General features: G+C 34.4%; 1 protein-coding gene across 5 annotated transcripts in view; it reads left to right on the top strand.

The window, feature by feature from the left end:
• NCKAP1 (NCK associated protein 1) overlaps window positions 1-14,104 on the top strand; it is a 57,309-nt gene that overhangs the window by 20,619 nt on the left and 22,586 nt on the right. For 3 of the 5 annotated variants that reach the window (XM_015634801.3, XM_015634803.2, XM_015634805.2), the window contains 17 exons: window positions 1,074-1,166; window positions 1,358-1,414; window positions 2,410-2,552; window positions 2,637-2,727; window positions 4,087-4,224; window positions 4,901-4,949; window positions 5,457-5,613; window positions 6,183-6,239; window positions 6,764-6,860; window positions 7,087-7,193; window positions 8,266-8,398; window positions 9,254-9,335; window positions 9,737-9,795; window positions 10,409-10,554; window positions 11,077-11,209; window positions 12,771-12,890; window positions 13,135-13,274. In XM_015634801.3, the coding sequence (XP_015490287.1) occupies window positions 1,074-1,166; window positions 1,358-1,414; window positions 2,410-2,552; window positions 2,637-2,727; window positions 4,087-4,224; window positions 4,901-4,949; window positions 5,457-5,613; window positions 6,183-6,239; window positions 6,764-6,860; window positions 7,087-7,193; window positions 8,266-8,398; window positions 9,254-9,335; window positions 9,737-9,795; window positions 10,409-10,554; window positions 11,077-11,209; window positions 12,771-12,890; window positions 13,135-13,274 (1,802 nt within the window). The remainder of the gene's footprint in view (window positions 1-1,073; window positions 1,167-1,357; window positions 1,415-2,409; window positions 2,553-2,636; window positions 2,728-4,086; window positions 4,225-4,900; window positions 4,950-5,456; window positions 5,614-6,182; window positions 6,240-6,763; window positions 6,861-7,086; window positions 7,194-8,265; window positions 8,399-9,253; window positions 9,336-9,736; window positions 9,796-10,408; window positions 10,555-11,076; window positions 11,210-12,770; window positions 12,891-13,134; window positions 13,275-14,104) is intronic. The other 2 variants (XM_015634802.3, XM_015634804.2) reach the window with 1 other exon arrangement.

Genomic DNA, 14,104 nt, shown 5'->3' with positions numbered 1-14,104 from the left:
CTCTTGTGAAGATAAGCTAATTGATTTGAAGCAACTTTTTAATCTCTCTTATATATGATTGCTCTTGTTGAGAAAAAGATGTTATTTCACTTGGTCATCTTTAATTTAAAATCTTGCAGGTTTTTGGAGGGCACTTCTTCCTATTGTGACTTCTTTAACTCATTCCAATTCCTGTATCTGGAAGGAGACATAATTTGTAGCTGGATATTGCCAGTTCAGTATTTGGATACTTGCAGTGCTGTGAGGCTGTCATACATAAATAAACAGAATGGCTGTTCACTAACAGCTGATTTTTTGTGTTCTTAATTGTCTAAGTGATCAATCTGATTCCTTCAGAAAATTGTTTTTAAAAAATGGTATTTCATTGTCTGTTTGAAATATATAAAAAAATAAGTCCATGTGAATTATTTTACCTTTGTATTCACGTTTGCCTCTTCCATTTTATCCACAAGTGTCTAATGCTAGTGTTTTGCTTCTTTTATGTTTCTTTATTTTGTTGCTTTTGTTTGAATGTATTATTGTGTTTATATGGAACTGGTCAAAGAACCGTTACTGTATTTTATGTTTGTATCTACATTTTATTTTGCATGCTTAACGTGGCTTTGCCTGGATATTCTTTTTGGTAAGTTCAGAATTTAAAAGCATAATGTTTTTCTGCAGTAAAGTTTGTAACCTGCCACCTTATTTTCTTCCACCTCAAGTAACATAATTATTTTGGTTTTGGCGTATTGATTTGTGCTCATGTACTGTTCTGCTTTTGCGAATTATACATATGATAACATAACACTTTTCCTAACTACCATTTTCATCTCTAGCTGAGCTAAACAATATAACTCTGGTACTAATGGGTACTAATGTAACTTTTATCTTCAAAATGTAGTTGGCAGCTGTTAAAATGATTAGTGCTGAGAACTCTGTGTGAATTTGACACATGCAGAACCTCAGTCTTAGCAAACCATGTTACAGCTTCTTTGCATAGCCTGGTGGTTACTCTGCGCTTCACAGGTATTACTTTTCAGCAGTCTTCTCAAGATCTTCTAAGAACAGTGTGCATGTTTATGTTTCTCTTTTAGCAACAGCTTGCTCAGCTCCAGAAAGAAAAATCAGAGATTTTGAAGAACCTGGCATTATACTACTTCACGTTCGTTGATGTTATGGAATTTAAGGTAAGGTATTACAAATGTGTAAGTTCTGTCACATTAGGTTTCTGTAATTTTATTCATGAAATAACACTAATGAAATAGCTGAACTTGAAGATCTGTTCTTCAAATTAAAAAAAATGAAGCTCCCTCACTAATTGTAGTAATGTGATTTAATGATGTCTTTTTAAACTAAAGTTGTTCCTTTGTTTTTCAAGGACCATGTCTGTGAGCTGCTAAACACTATTGATGTTTGCCAAGTCTTCTTTGATATTGTAAGTTTCTAGGTTTGAATTTTCAAAAATGTTTCCATTCAGAGTCCTGTGGGGAGAAGAACTTGCTTTTGTTAGTCCAAGAAACATCACCTCTCTAGTTATAAATGCAAGAGAAATAAAAACAGTGCACCTAACTTTTATAATAGAGAGATAGACCTTTCTCAGTAGGCTTCTTATGGTCAATAGTAACAGTATTGTTACCAGACATAAAAATTTTTCAGTAATTTTTGATTTATTGCATCTGCAAGTTCATTCATAGCATTCTGTATACTTATGCCTTGTGGGACTCACAAGACAAGACTATTACTGGTGTCCATCTAAGCTATGTGAGGAGGTCACTTTTGGGGTTGACTAAAGCAACTACAAAAGCATCTAAAAGTCTTATTTTAAAAACAAAACGACCATCCCCACCTCCCTCCCCAAAAAAACCCAATTAAAAAAACAAAACAAAGAAACACCAATAAACAAACATAGGAAAAAAGCCCCCAAAAGAAATCCTCCAACACCTTTTCCTGTTGGTTTCAACTTTCTTAATGTTCTTAACATCACCTTGTTAGTTTTTGTCATTATTCTAAATTTGGCCAACTTAAATTCTTAATATGAAAAAGGAACAGGTATGTGTTCTGTGGAATCATGTTACAAGGCCAGTGGGATATGTGCTAGTCTTTTATATTAGGATCTTATTAAAATACAGTTCACAGGCACACTGCTGACTGCTTAGTAAGCAAGAGAAGTTTTCCTGTTTGTCAGGTAATCTGTGACACTTAAGCCTGGAAGAATTTAATTGCTTTCATGAGTCCAAACAGTTCTGGGAATCTGATGAATAAATTAAGGTTATGGAGAGTCATAATCCACCAGAACAAGAACTTTATTCAAAGGACAGCCCATTGTATTTAAAAATGCTGAAATGTAAGGAAAATGGAAATGCAAGGAAAAATGTTTTATGATTGTTTCTAAAAGTTTTTAAATTATAATTTACTGGTTCTCATTTCTAGACTGTAAATTTTGATTTAACAAAGAACTACCTAGATTTGATTATAACCTACACAACTCTAATGATACTGCTGTCCCGAATTGAAGAAAGGAAGGCTATCATTGGATTGTATAACTATGCCCATGAAATGACACATGGAGCGAGGTAAATAATTTATTGTATAAAAGACATGTGTAATGTTAATGATAGTAACAGCTACCTCAGTGAATTGTTTGTTTTTGCTTTTAGTGACAGAGAATATCCACGCCTTGGCCAGATGATTGTGGATTATGAAAACCCATTAAAGAAAATGATGGAGGAATTCGTACCTCACAGTAAAGTATGTACTTCTTTTCACAGGGATGCAGTAACCTTAATTGGGAAAAACAGATAGAAAGTAAATTTGCAAGAGTTTGTTTTGTTAAAGGCCATTTGGTATACATTTCACATAAGATTTCTGCTTACATTGAATGTCTAGGGCTGGGGATTGATACCCTATTAAAAAGCACAGCCTGTAGATGTTCAGAAACTCTAAGGCCCATTAGTAAGGTGCCATTTTATTCACTAAGGATTAGAAATTAAAAATCAGTTGTGGTTCATCTGAGAATAGCTACTTCTGTGTTTTGTGTAGCCTTGTAGCTTGAAATTAAAGAGATTCACAGTGTTTCTGTGAAGTTGATTATTTTGCCATCCTAGATGAATGTGATTTTCTATTTTGTAACCTGAGCAGTTTTGCTTTGGGTTGTCCTTAAACTGGGAATCCTGGAGATCACCACTGCCTCTTTAACAGGTGCTCCTGTACTCAAAAGCTGACACAATGCTGAGTTGCCTTTACTGAGTTAAAGGAGCTCAATTCCTTTCTGTACAGATGTTTCTAAGTTTCTATTCTTACACTATTGGTTGTGTTGTAGTTCTGTGCTGTTTTATCTAGGCTGTATTTTTATATAAGAATACCTTGGAAAAGTTACAGAATCTTTGCTGAAGTCAAAGTATATCCTGTTTTATCACTTCCCATTTGTTCGCTAGATTTGCTATTCTGTCAAAGGAAACTAGATTTCTCTGGTCAGGATTGACCAACTGTTATAAAGATGTTACTTTCTAGGTGCTTGCAAGTTAATTGCCTAACAATTACACCTTAGTTTGGAATCTTTGGCACTAGCTTAAGTTACCTTCTAAGTTATTACCTAAAGTTTTTAAGGTTTGAATTTTTCTTTACCTGTTTTGAAGTTTAGGCACTGGTTGTGTTTTTCTTCTCTAGTTTTCTTGAGATTTTTCTCAATTTCCTTAAACATTTCAGTATTGTCACTAGAAGTTCAGAGTTTTCCAGCTACTTTCCTAAGTGCTCTGAAGTGAAATAGTTTCCAATACTTCTAAATTGTCTGTAATCTTATTGTTGTTACACTTTTCATGATTCCTTTCTTGTTAAGACTTACCTAGCTAAGGATCTCAATTACAAGTAATCTTTTCTGGTGCACATTTTAACAAAGATGCTTTATTTCTCAGTATTATTTTTGTTTATGCTCGTGTATTTAAATTTTATATGTTAAACAAACTAGATGCAATGGGGTTTAACCTTATGTTTAGTTTCAAAACTAGTTCTCTAAAATGTTTTGATGACTGTTAGTAATAATGTTGAGGAAGCAGTTCTACTGATGAAATATTACTAACCATTCAAACTAATCATTAGCCTGCTTTTTAGTCCCTTTCAGATGCTCTGATTTCACTCCAGATGGTCTATCCTCGACGGAATCTCTCAGCTGACCAGTGGAGAAACGCACAACTACTGAGCCTCATCAGTGCCCCCAGTACAATGCTTAATCCTGCACAGTCTGACACAGTATGGTCTTTTAATTTGCATTCTGTGGTAGAGTTGAGTAAGGTTTTCTGTAAAATAGTTGTCTGTTGGATTACCTCTATGTGACTTTTAATCAGAGAAGAATAAAGACACTGACTAGTACAGGGGGAAAGTTTTCTGTCATTAAGTAAAGCTTGTTACATTAACTTGGGCCTTCAGTTTCAGTAATTTGTTGACCAGAAGATGAAGGGAAGCAGTGTTAGCTTCTGCAGGCATAGAGGGGAGGAATCCCATGTACCCTCTCACGTGTTTGTGAGCCAGGAGACTGGAAATCAGAACTGGTCCTTCCTTTAAAATTTGTGTTTGCACTTGCTGCCTCAGTTGTGATATGAATGGTTATCTTTCTGAAAAAATTGAAGCTCTGACATTTGCAAAGTAGTGATTAGTATCCATTAAAAAACCTCTAATTCTTAAATATTGTTAAATACAGTGTTTATTGAAAATAAGTATTTTTCAAAATTTGTTCAAGGTGTTGCAGGGTATGGAAGCTCACTTAGTATTCTAACCCTCAGTTTCTGAAGGGCTGAAAAAAAGTAACTTCAGTGACTTTTAGTGGTCAGTGGCCTTCTATTATTCATCAGCATTTAAGACTTCATTTGTCCCTTTTTGCTAAGAAGTACTTATAACTAGTGTGCTACAAATTAATGTTTTTTAACAGATGCCATGTGAATACCTATCTCTGGATGCAATGGAAAAATGGATCATTTGTAAGTAAAATATTCTGAAATGACTCATGCTTGTACTAAATAAAATGGTTAACATTTAAAAGACTACTTGCTTTCTGTACTGTACAATGGCTGTTGTATTCAAGTAATATTCTGGAGAAGTTGATTAAATTTCATTTGTACTAACATGCAGTGAAGCTAGAATTCAGCATGGGCTGCTGGAATAGAGTGTGTCATGTTCCAGACTTTGACTGGAAGTGAGGGCTTCAGTAATTCTGATGAAAATAGTCAAGTAGTATCAACATATAGTAATTAATTTCACAAAAATATTGCAAAAATACCTCCATTAGAAGCGGGGAGGTATTTTTTTATATATTACAAATTTTTATATATTAAATATTTTTATATTAGAATTTTTTATATATTACCCATTAAAGACTTTATTAATGATCTGTGCAAACTATTTATGACAAAATTCATAATCATCTCACTGTTCTCTTACTGTCTTTGTGCACCTGATTTGTGTCACATCAATGTGAACTTTTGAAGTTGGATTTATTTTGTGCCATGGAATCCTAAATAGTGACGCTACAGCTTTGAATCTTTGGAAACTTGCACTTCAAAGCAGCTCTTGCTTGGCTCTGTTTCGGGACGAAGTGTTCCATATTCACAAAGCTGCAGAGGATTTGTTTGTAAACATAAGAGGGTAAGGTTTTGTTCTCCTTTCAGAATCTCTGCTAAAAACACTGTATTTCTTGAAGAGCTGTTTCAAACAGACTACTTCTGCTTCACTTAAGTTCTGCTTAGGTACACAAACATTTTTGCTTGGTATCTTGGTTGTTTCTTTAATGCATGAGTTTTAGGGGCCTGATTTAATAACCACCACACCTATTTATATCTCAGTTCTGAAAACCTGGTGAATTAGTCTAAGAATAATGATCTCACCCACAAATCTTGATTTACTGAAAGGAAATTATGTTAAGAATGTGGAGTTTGCTTGAAAAATAGCATCTTGCTGCTGCTGTTTCTGCAGTACATTATATGAAAACTCAGGAACAAAGTTGAGACCTCTACCAGCAAAGACCAGGAGCACTTGAGTAGAAAGTATTTTTGGTTTGGGTAGCTAGATTTGGCATTTAGTTCTGCTCAGGAGGAGGTGTATTTTCTGCTGGTATCCTGCTTGCTATAACATTGTAGCTCTTCTCAAGTCCCTGTCAGTTCTTTCTAAAATGTGCTACCATTCTTATACCATATCTGATTGGTTTTTACTTGCAGCTACAACAAGCGCATTAATGACATCAGAGAGTGCAAAGAAGCTGCTGTTTCACATGCGTAAGTGTCTTTAAAAGTTTTTCTGATACATTTTAGATTGGTTCTCTTAAAATCATAAAGATTGTACAAGCAGAATTTGTCAAATGCTGAGTTAGTCATGCATTGTCAAATGAGATAATTTGCTGATCATTCCTTTAAATCTGCATGTGCTTAATGTCATTTCCAATTTCACTCCCCAAGTTTTAGATTATTCTTCAAATTATTAGGATGGAAGCATTTAGTTTATTCATTAGTTATGTTTTGTCTGATTACAAAATATGAATACAGATTAAATAGAAATCTTGTAATGTAGTCAAATGCACATCACAGTGATGGAGCAGAGAACTTGGGGATTAAATTTATTGATGCTTCAAGGATATACGATGTTGACGATGAGGATGCTAATTTTTTGAACCACATTCTTCAAAATTCTGAAATTTTGAAGTTGGTATAAATATAATCTGCTTATGCTTGGTCTTAAATGCTTTTGAAAATGACGTGTTTGGTGGCTAGCATGGTGGATAATGTATTTTCTTTTGGTGCAGTGGTTCAATGCATAGAGAGAGACGCAAGTTTTTACGTTCTGCACTCAAAGAACTAGCCACTGTCTTGTCTGATCAGCCAGGCCTCTTGGGTCCCAAGGTAATGACAGTTTTATACTTTGCATTTGTGCAAAAACCTGTGTGTTTCTCAATGGTAAATCAAATATTTATTTTCTTTTGGGGGGAAAAAACTCCTCACTTCACTCTGAGAAAACCTACTTTGTTTTTTTAATTCTTGGGTTTTAGGGACTAGTTGCCTCTTGAGTGCACAAACTATTCAGCTGTTGTGTATATTGATAAGCTTGTGAACAATTTTTGTTTTTCAGGCACTTTTTGTATTTATGGCATTATCCTTTGCTCGTGATGAAATTATTTGGCTTCTTCGTCATGCAGATAATATGCCAAAGAAGAGCGCAGATGATTTCATAGATAAGTATGTTCATTTTTAATGCAATACCTTCAATATTAGAATTTCACAGACAAAATAAATTTGAAGGCAATGGAACCTCAGAAGAGGTTGGCTGTATGGAGCTGCTGGGAATGTTCAAAAAAATTTTACTTGAGAATATTAAGTGTCCCATCAAAAAAGAAAAGTAGAAATACTGTCCTAGAAATTGGAGCACATCAGTGAAAATTCATTTCTAAAATAAAAATATTTTATATAAGTTTTGGGTTTTAATTTTAAATAGGCAAAAATAAAGCTTTTTCATGTGTCTTCACTGATTTTGCATTGATCAAATCAATTTAGGAGGCAAGAAAACTTTCCAAAAGCTTTATTTGTTGATTTATAGAATGTCTCATGTAACAAAACTGTCTTTTAAATCAGCTAAGCTTTATTTATGTAATACAGCATTAGTGTCATCATAAACAGATGGTAAAAATGAGAACTATGAGTACAAGATCTTCCAAGTGTGGATAGGCAGGAGACTTCTCAAGATCATTGGACACAAGGGTGAACTGAAAGACTGCAGGATTTTAAACAAATAACAATCAGAAAGCCATTTATAGAGCTGGAGTGGGAAAATCTTGGAGTCTCTCCACTGGATTTAGGTGCTAAGGAGAGATGGAGGTTCCAGAAACTCTCTAAAACAACCTGTGTAAGTATTTAGCCATCCTCATGCCTTGGAAAAAAAGCCAGAAAAGCAGTTATTAAACTTGTATTTTTCAGGTTTAACCTCTTTTTGAGAAAAATATTTTTTCAAATTGAGCTTTACAGAAGGGCTTCTTATTCAGAAAAAGAACTGAATAGTTAGACAAACCTTTAAGGATTACTGTGGTGGTATCCAGCTGACTTATGTCCTGTTGAGTGAATTTGACCTTGCAGAAGAAATTACCTATGTAAGCTCCTTTTACATTAATATTTACATAGAGAAATTAGCTATTGAAAATTGTTTTAAAAGCGAGGTATAGGAGTAAATTGCCTTGAGAGGCATCCCACTAATAGAATGTGGTTTTTTTAATGTTTTGAGTAATATTTGTAAGCTTTTCCTTGTCTTTTTGTCTAGGCACATAGCTGAGTTAATATTCTACATGGAGGAGCTCAGGGCACACGTGAGAAAATATGGACCAGTGATGCAGAGATATTATGTACAGTATCTCTCTGGCTTTGATGCAGTGGTCTTAAACGAGCTCGTGCAGGTATGGCAGCATCATGGTTCTTGGTTCTCAAATGCAAATATTAACAAAGGCTTTTTGTCCAAAATGATGTCATAAAATGCATTCCAGTTTGTGGATACTATACAGGTACTGTCACTGAAGGAGTTTAGAAACCTTTTCTTATTTAGGCCAACCAACAAGAAATTAAAAATTTTCTGAAGTGCTTGGGTTTTATTCCCTAGTGACCCCACTAGATGGAGCCCAAACTGAAACGAGGGGAAAAAATGGGCTTGTATTTTAGTTGTCATTAATTCATAACAGCTATCAAGCTGTTATGATTAGACGGATTAGAGGAGTGATTGAGTGGTAATTTGGATTTTTTCAGCCTTTAGGTTTCAATGTCAGTTATTGCTGGAATTATGAGAAACTTCTGCATTGCATTACTTAACAGAAGTGTGGTCCTATTGGTGCCTAAAACTAAAAAGATTTATGTTGCATTTTGTAAAATTTGAATGTTTATTAAATAAACTTGAATTTTTAATGAAAAAAAATTTGAGAGAGGGTTTTTCTGGAGGTAAAGTGATGCAGGTCTCCATTATATCCAGCCATTTTTTCTTTGCAGACAGGGTAGAAAATGTAGCATAGCTACATTTACTGACAGATCTTCCTGTTTTGAGCTGATATTGGTTTGGAAGCAATCTTTTCTAGGTATTTGTCATCAACCAATGAATTAAAAAGTGAAAGTTGTTAAATAGCACTACTGGAAATGTTCCATTAATTAAGTTAGCTTTTGTAGGTTTTTGAACATTTCAGAGTATAGCTGATAAATGGGGCATGGATATTGACATTGTTTCATAAACCAAGTTCAAGTAATAATAGCAACAACTTTTATTTTAGAATCTTTCAGTGTGCCCAGAGGATGAATCAATCATCATGTCCTCTTTTGTAAACACAATGACTTCACTAAGTGTGAAACAAGGTAAGTTTAAATTATCTTGGATAACTGTTAACAGACTGGCAGATTCCTCTGAAAAATTTCATCCCTTTTATTTCATATAATCAGTAGGAGATAAATACATTTCTTCCCTTGTCTCTTCAATTTTTATATCTGCTTCTTGTGGTGTGTCCCTTTTCCAAAGGATGCTGTTGGGTAGTAATCCTAACTTTTAATATTGAAAAAATATTACACATATTTTCATCTAGATATTTTAATTCCTTTTACTGCAACTGTACTGGGTCAAAATGTTTTGGTAAAAATATGAGGTTCATTACCCAAACAGTTCTTTACTACTTTGGGGTTTTTAGAAGGTCTGATACAATATATCTGAACCTGTTATTGTTTTCTAAGGGTTTTCTGTTCTATATTTTTCCCTGATGCAGTTGAAGATGGAGAGGTATTTGACTTCAGAGGAATGAGATTAGATTGGTTTAGATTGCAGGTAAGAATTGGTAAATATGCATTTAAGATGTTTCACTAACCTAAAACAAAAACATTCCATAGATTACTACTGTTCTAGATTACTCTCACACTGCAAGCGTGTGACAGGCTGTCTAAAAATAATCTACTCTTCAAATCAAACAAATAATTTAACAGATAATTTGCTATGTTTTGATATAACTTTGTCTGCTTTGGGTACTTTCTGCAAATCATCCCTTGGGGTGTTTATAACAGTTCAGAAATAGAATGTGTTGAGGCTGAGCTGTTTGGTGGGTGTGCAGGGTGTGATTCAGCGTGCCTGCACTGGTAAGGGAGAGCTTACAAATTTGTGTTTTGCCCATACATTTGTTCTGCAGTTTATCTGTGAATTAGTGCCGTATTCAATGGGTGTTTAGACACTTCACTGAAAGGCAGTTTGCTTTTTTTAAGCTCTAGTGAGAAAAATTCCTGCATGGTCTTTAAATATGCAGGTGTCCTGTGCATAACACAGACAATATTTAACATTGGTATTGAGCAATAGCAATGGAATTTGCACAAAAGCAGCTTATAATTATATAAATATAAAAAATGTTATTATAACAGATAATAACATTTAAATTGTATTGTCTTTCCAGGCCTACACGAGCGTTTCTAAAGCTTCGCTTGGTCTCGCGGACCACAGAGAACTAGGAAAAATGATGAACACGATCATTTTCCACACAAAAATGGTAGATTCTTTGGTGGAGATGTTGGTTGAAACCTCAGATCTTTCTATCTTTTGGTATGCTACTAACCTGACTGTACAAGTTTTTTATTATTTATTGTTTGGTTTGTCCTTGCAAGTCGTAATTTTTAAATGGTATACTTTAGAGGAAGATAGGCCAGTGGAAGAATTGATTGACATTTCTGGTTTCTAGGAGAATTCATTTGAAAAAGGAAATTATGAACATCTGTCAGAGATATTCTCCATGCAGTCATATAATTGATCAGGAATCATTTGCAGATTTTTTTCTTAATACTTTTTGGCAAAATGTGCAGGTTTTTACAGTCCCTGTATGCAAACGTCAGAATAAAAATATGTTGATGATGATGACGATAATAATAATAATAATAATAATGTAGTAAAATAGATATGCAAATCAAATGCATAAGAAGTGAATGCCAAAACCAAAAATGATGAAGTTTTTGGTATACAAAATATGTTTATGGTAACATTTGGTTTGTGTGAAGTAAACCTTATTTGCAGCAAAAACATATATATGGCATTTAAGTGTCTGATTAATAATCAGTTAATTCTGTTCAGTTTTTATAGTCGTGCTTTTGAGAAGATGTTTCAGCAGTGTTTGGAGCTTCCTTCTCAATCAAGATATTCAATTGCATTCCCACTGCTTTGTACTCACTTTATGAGCTGTACCCACGAACTATGCCCTGAAGAGGTAATTTTTAAATTTTAGTTATTTTTGTCTCTTATTCAATGTAGAGTGAACCAGAGCTGAACACTGTAAGAAGGTGTTTGTTATGGCAGTTTAATATTTGAGGGAGGAGTGTGCTAAAAATATAAAAATGGAGTTAAAACAAGTGGATACCTTGTTACATGACTCTTCATGTATAAATCTGTAAATCCTTTTCTGAAGTGAGAAAACATTTTGATTTTTATGCCTGTTAAAACTTAGAAGCAACAGTTTTCCTGTTAAATAGTTTAGAAACTCGTAGTTGGGAGAAGGAAATAGGAAGCTGGGGGTTCTGTATGCCTTGTTAGAGTTTTCTTCAGTAAGAACAAAAAAAAGTTATACACAGTATAATGGAAGCATTTGCTTTGGTCAGAACTGGGTAATGAAAACCTTGTTGGTTAGAACTAGAATTTAAAAGAAATACTGCGTCACTTGAAGAAATGCACTTTTTGTTAAAGGAAGCAGTTTGAATCTGAGGAAATTCTTTCTATTTTTGTTGTAAGGGCATAAATCCTTTTGTACATTTCCTGTATGTTCATTGACTTTGGAATTAGCCCGGGAGTTAACTTGGCCATTTTTATGTAGTGCTCATGAAAATGTTGTTTTCATTCCTAACAGAGCTCATCTGAAACAATTAATTGAATAGGATTTATTGTAATATACACACTATGGGGTTTTCCTAGTTAAACATAAAATTATTTTCTGCTAAACTTCATTACAATATACATCTATATACTGTATGCTTTGCTTTAAATAGCTGCCAATGCTATTTATATTAGACAAGCAATAAAAAGTTTCCAGGAAAGCTTGACCCTTCAGGACAAGAGACATCTTTGAGAGCAGTTAGAGTAACAGTAAGAAATCAGTAGCCAAAATCCACTCTGTGCATTCAGCTGCAGCAAGCACATTTTGTCACAGCCAGCAGAACTTGAAATTCAGTATCTAAATTGTATGCCTTGGTATCTATTATAATTTTGGAAAAATACTCTTTGTTGTCTCTGTGCTGTGTACTGTGTCATAGTGTGGCTGATAGAAAGTAAACATCAGTGGTGAAAGGACCATTTCAGCAAGACAGAGACTGCACTTGTGCAGATCCTGTGACAAAGGAACAGACTCCAGAAATTAATGCAGCAGGGCTTTATCTTTGACTTGTTCAGTGATCTGAAGGACACTTCTTTCTCTATAGCTTGAGTTGCATGCCCTTTCCCCCCTAGACTTAGTATTGGCACATATTAACATTCACAGAGACCTTGGAATATTGGGCACATGAAAGTAGATTTGGTCCTAAATTAAATGTGGAAACCTACTTCTTAAAAGTTTTTTTTTTACTTCTTTTTACAGAAAATATATTTAATGGTGACTTTGAAAATTTCATGGTTCAAATTGCTTCCAGATAGAACAAAATAGCCTAGAGTCAAGATTATTGAGGACTAATTAATATATTATTTCCTATATCATAGTTACATGATTAGTGAACTGTTCTCTGCAGTAGTGTAGGATTGATGAGAAACTGAAAATCCTGATTCCTTTTCTCCCTTTTTAATAGCGACATCATATTGGAGATCGCAGTCTTTCCTTGTGTAACATGTTCTTGGATGAAATGGCTAAGCAAGCTCGAAATCTTATCACAGACATTTGCACAGAACAATGTACACTGAGTGATCAGGTGAGTATGGTTGTGTCTGTTTTAATTCTCCTCTGAGATTTTCTGCATTCAACTTTCTGGATATTTTCTGTTCACTTCTTTCTCTGTGTTTTGGGTAAGCTTTCTTTTCATAAAATTGAAGGTGATTTGAGCAAGAATTTTTAATACTAGAATTGTGTCAAAGGAAGAATGTGTTATTTATGTGATGAAGTGTGGTAAAAAATTGGATTTTAATTTGGAGGGGCTATTTCATTTTGTTTACTAGTTGTTGCCAAAACATTGTGCCAAAACCATCAGTCAAGCAGTGAACAAGAAGTCAAAAAAACAGACTGGAAAGAAAGGAGAACCTGAAAGGGAGAAACCAGGAGTAGAAAGCATGAGGAAAAACAGATTGGTTGTGACAAAGTAAGCTGCTTCTTCTGTTCTTTTCACCTTGAATCCACAGTAAAAATATGTTTTACATATTGAATGTTTCTTGCTTAATTCCTTTGAATAAATTTAATTGGATGTAAGTTTGATAGTTTTGCAGTTTGTGAGCTTATGATGCTTCTGTGACTTGTATAGATATTGAATTTTGTTACATAGGTAAGAGGAATCTTTGTCACTTAAATTTATCCCCTTGACTGTTTCCTTTCCTTCAGCAGAAAGAGTCCCTGTACTGCAGCTAGGCTTCCTGAATAGTCATATTAACTGTGGACATGTGAGTCCAAGGAGTGGGTGGCATCTTCAATTCTACCTTGCTTTAGCACCCTTAAATACAGGCTGGACAGGAATTTCTTGCTGCTGAAAGGCTGATATGGAGTTATGGTTCCAGTGCCTGAACCAAGTGTAGGAGGTTTCTTTGTTAGTGGCTGTAGAAATAATTGAGAGCACCAGTAAATCAATAGCAAAACCAAAAAACCCACCTGGAATAGGTAAGATGAAAGGTTAATAAATACAGTTCGGGGTGTAAGAGATGATAGGGTAGGAATGGCTGTAAGATAGGTGTAAGGAGAGATCAGAGATCAGGATGGGAGAGTGATAAAAGTATGAAGAGGAAAAAAGCTAATAAAAAAGAACAGTGTGTGATTGGAAGTGCCTAAATTCATGCACTGCTGAAGTGGTTTTGCTACAGTTGCAACAACTGAACAGCAGAGAACTGTAAAGATTAGAGGAGTTGATGGAAAAGAACTTAGTTTAAGATTTGTTCCCCCAATATTTCTAGATTTTTATTACTGCTTGCTAGGAAATATTAT

The sequence above is a fragment of the Parus major genome, chromosome 7, assembly GCF_001522545.3.
Source record: "Parus major isolate Abel chromosome 7, Parus_major1.1, whole genome shotgun sequence".
Taxonomy (NCBI): domain Eukaryota; kingdom Metazoa; phylum Chordata; class Aves; order Passeriformes; family Paridae; genus Parus; species Parus major.
The sequence above is the reverse complement of the archived record's forward strand: the minus strand, read 5'-3'. Positions and strand labels throughout refer to the sequence as shown.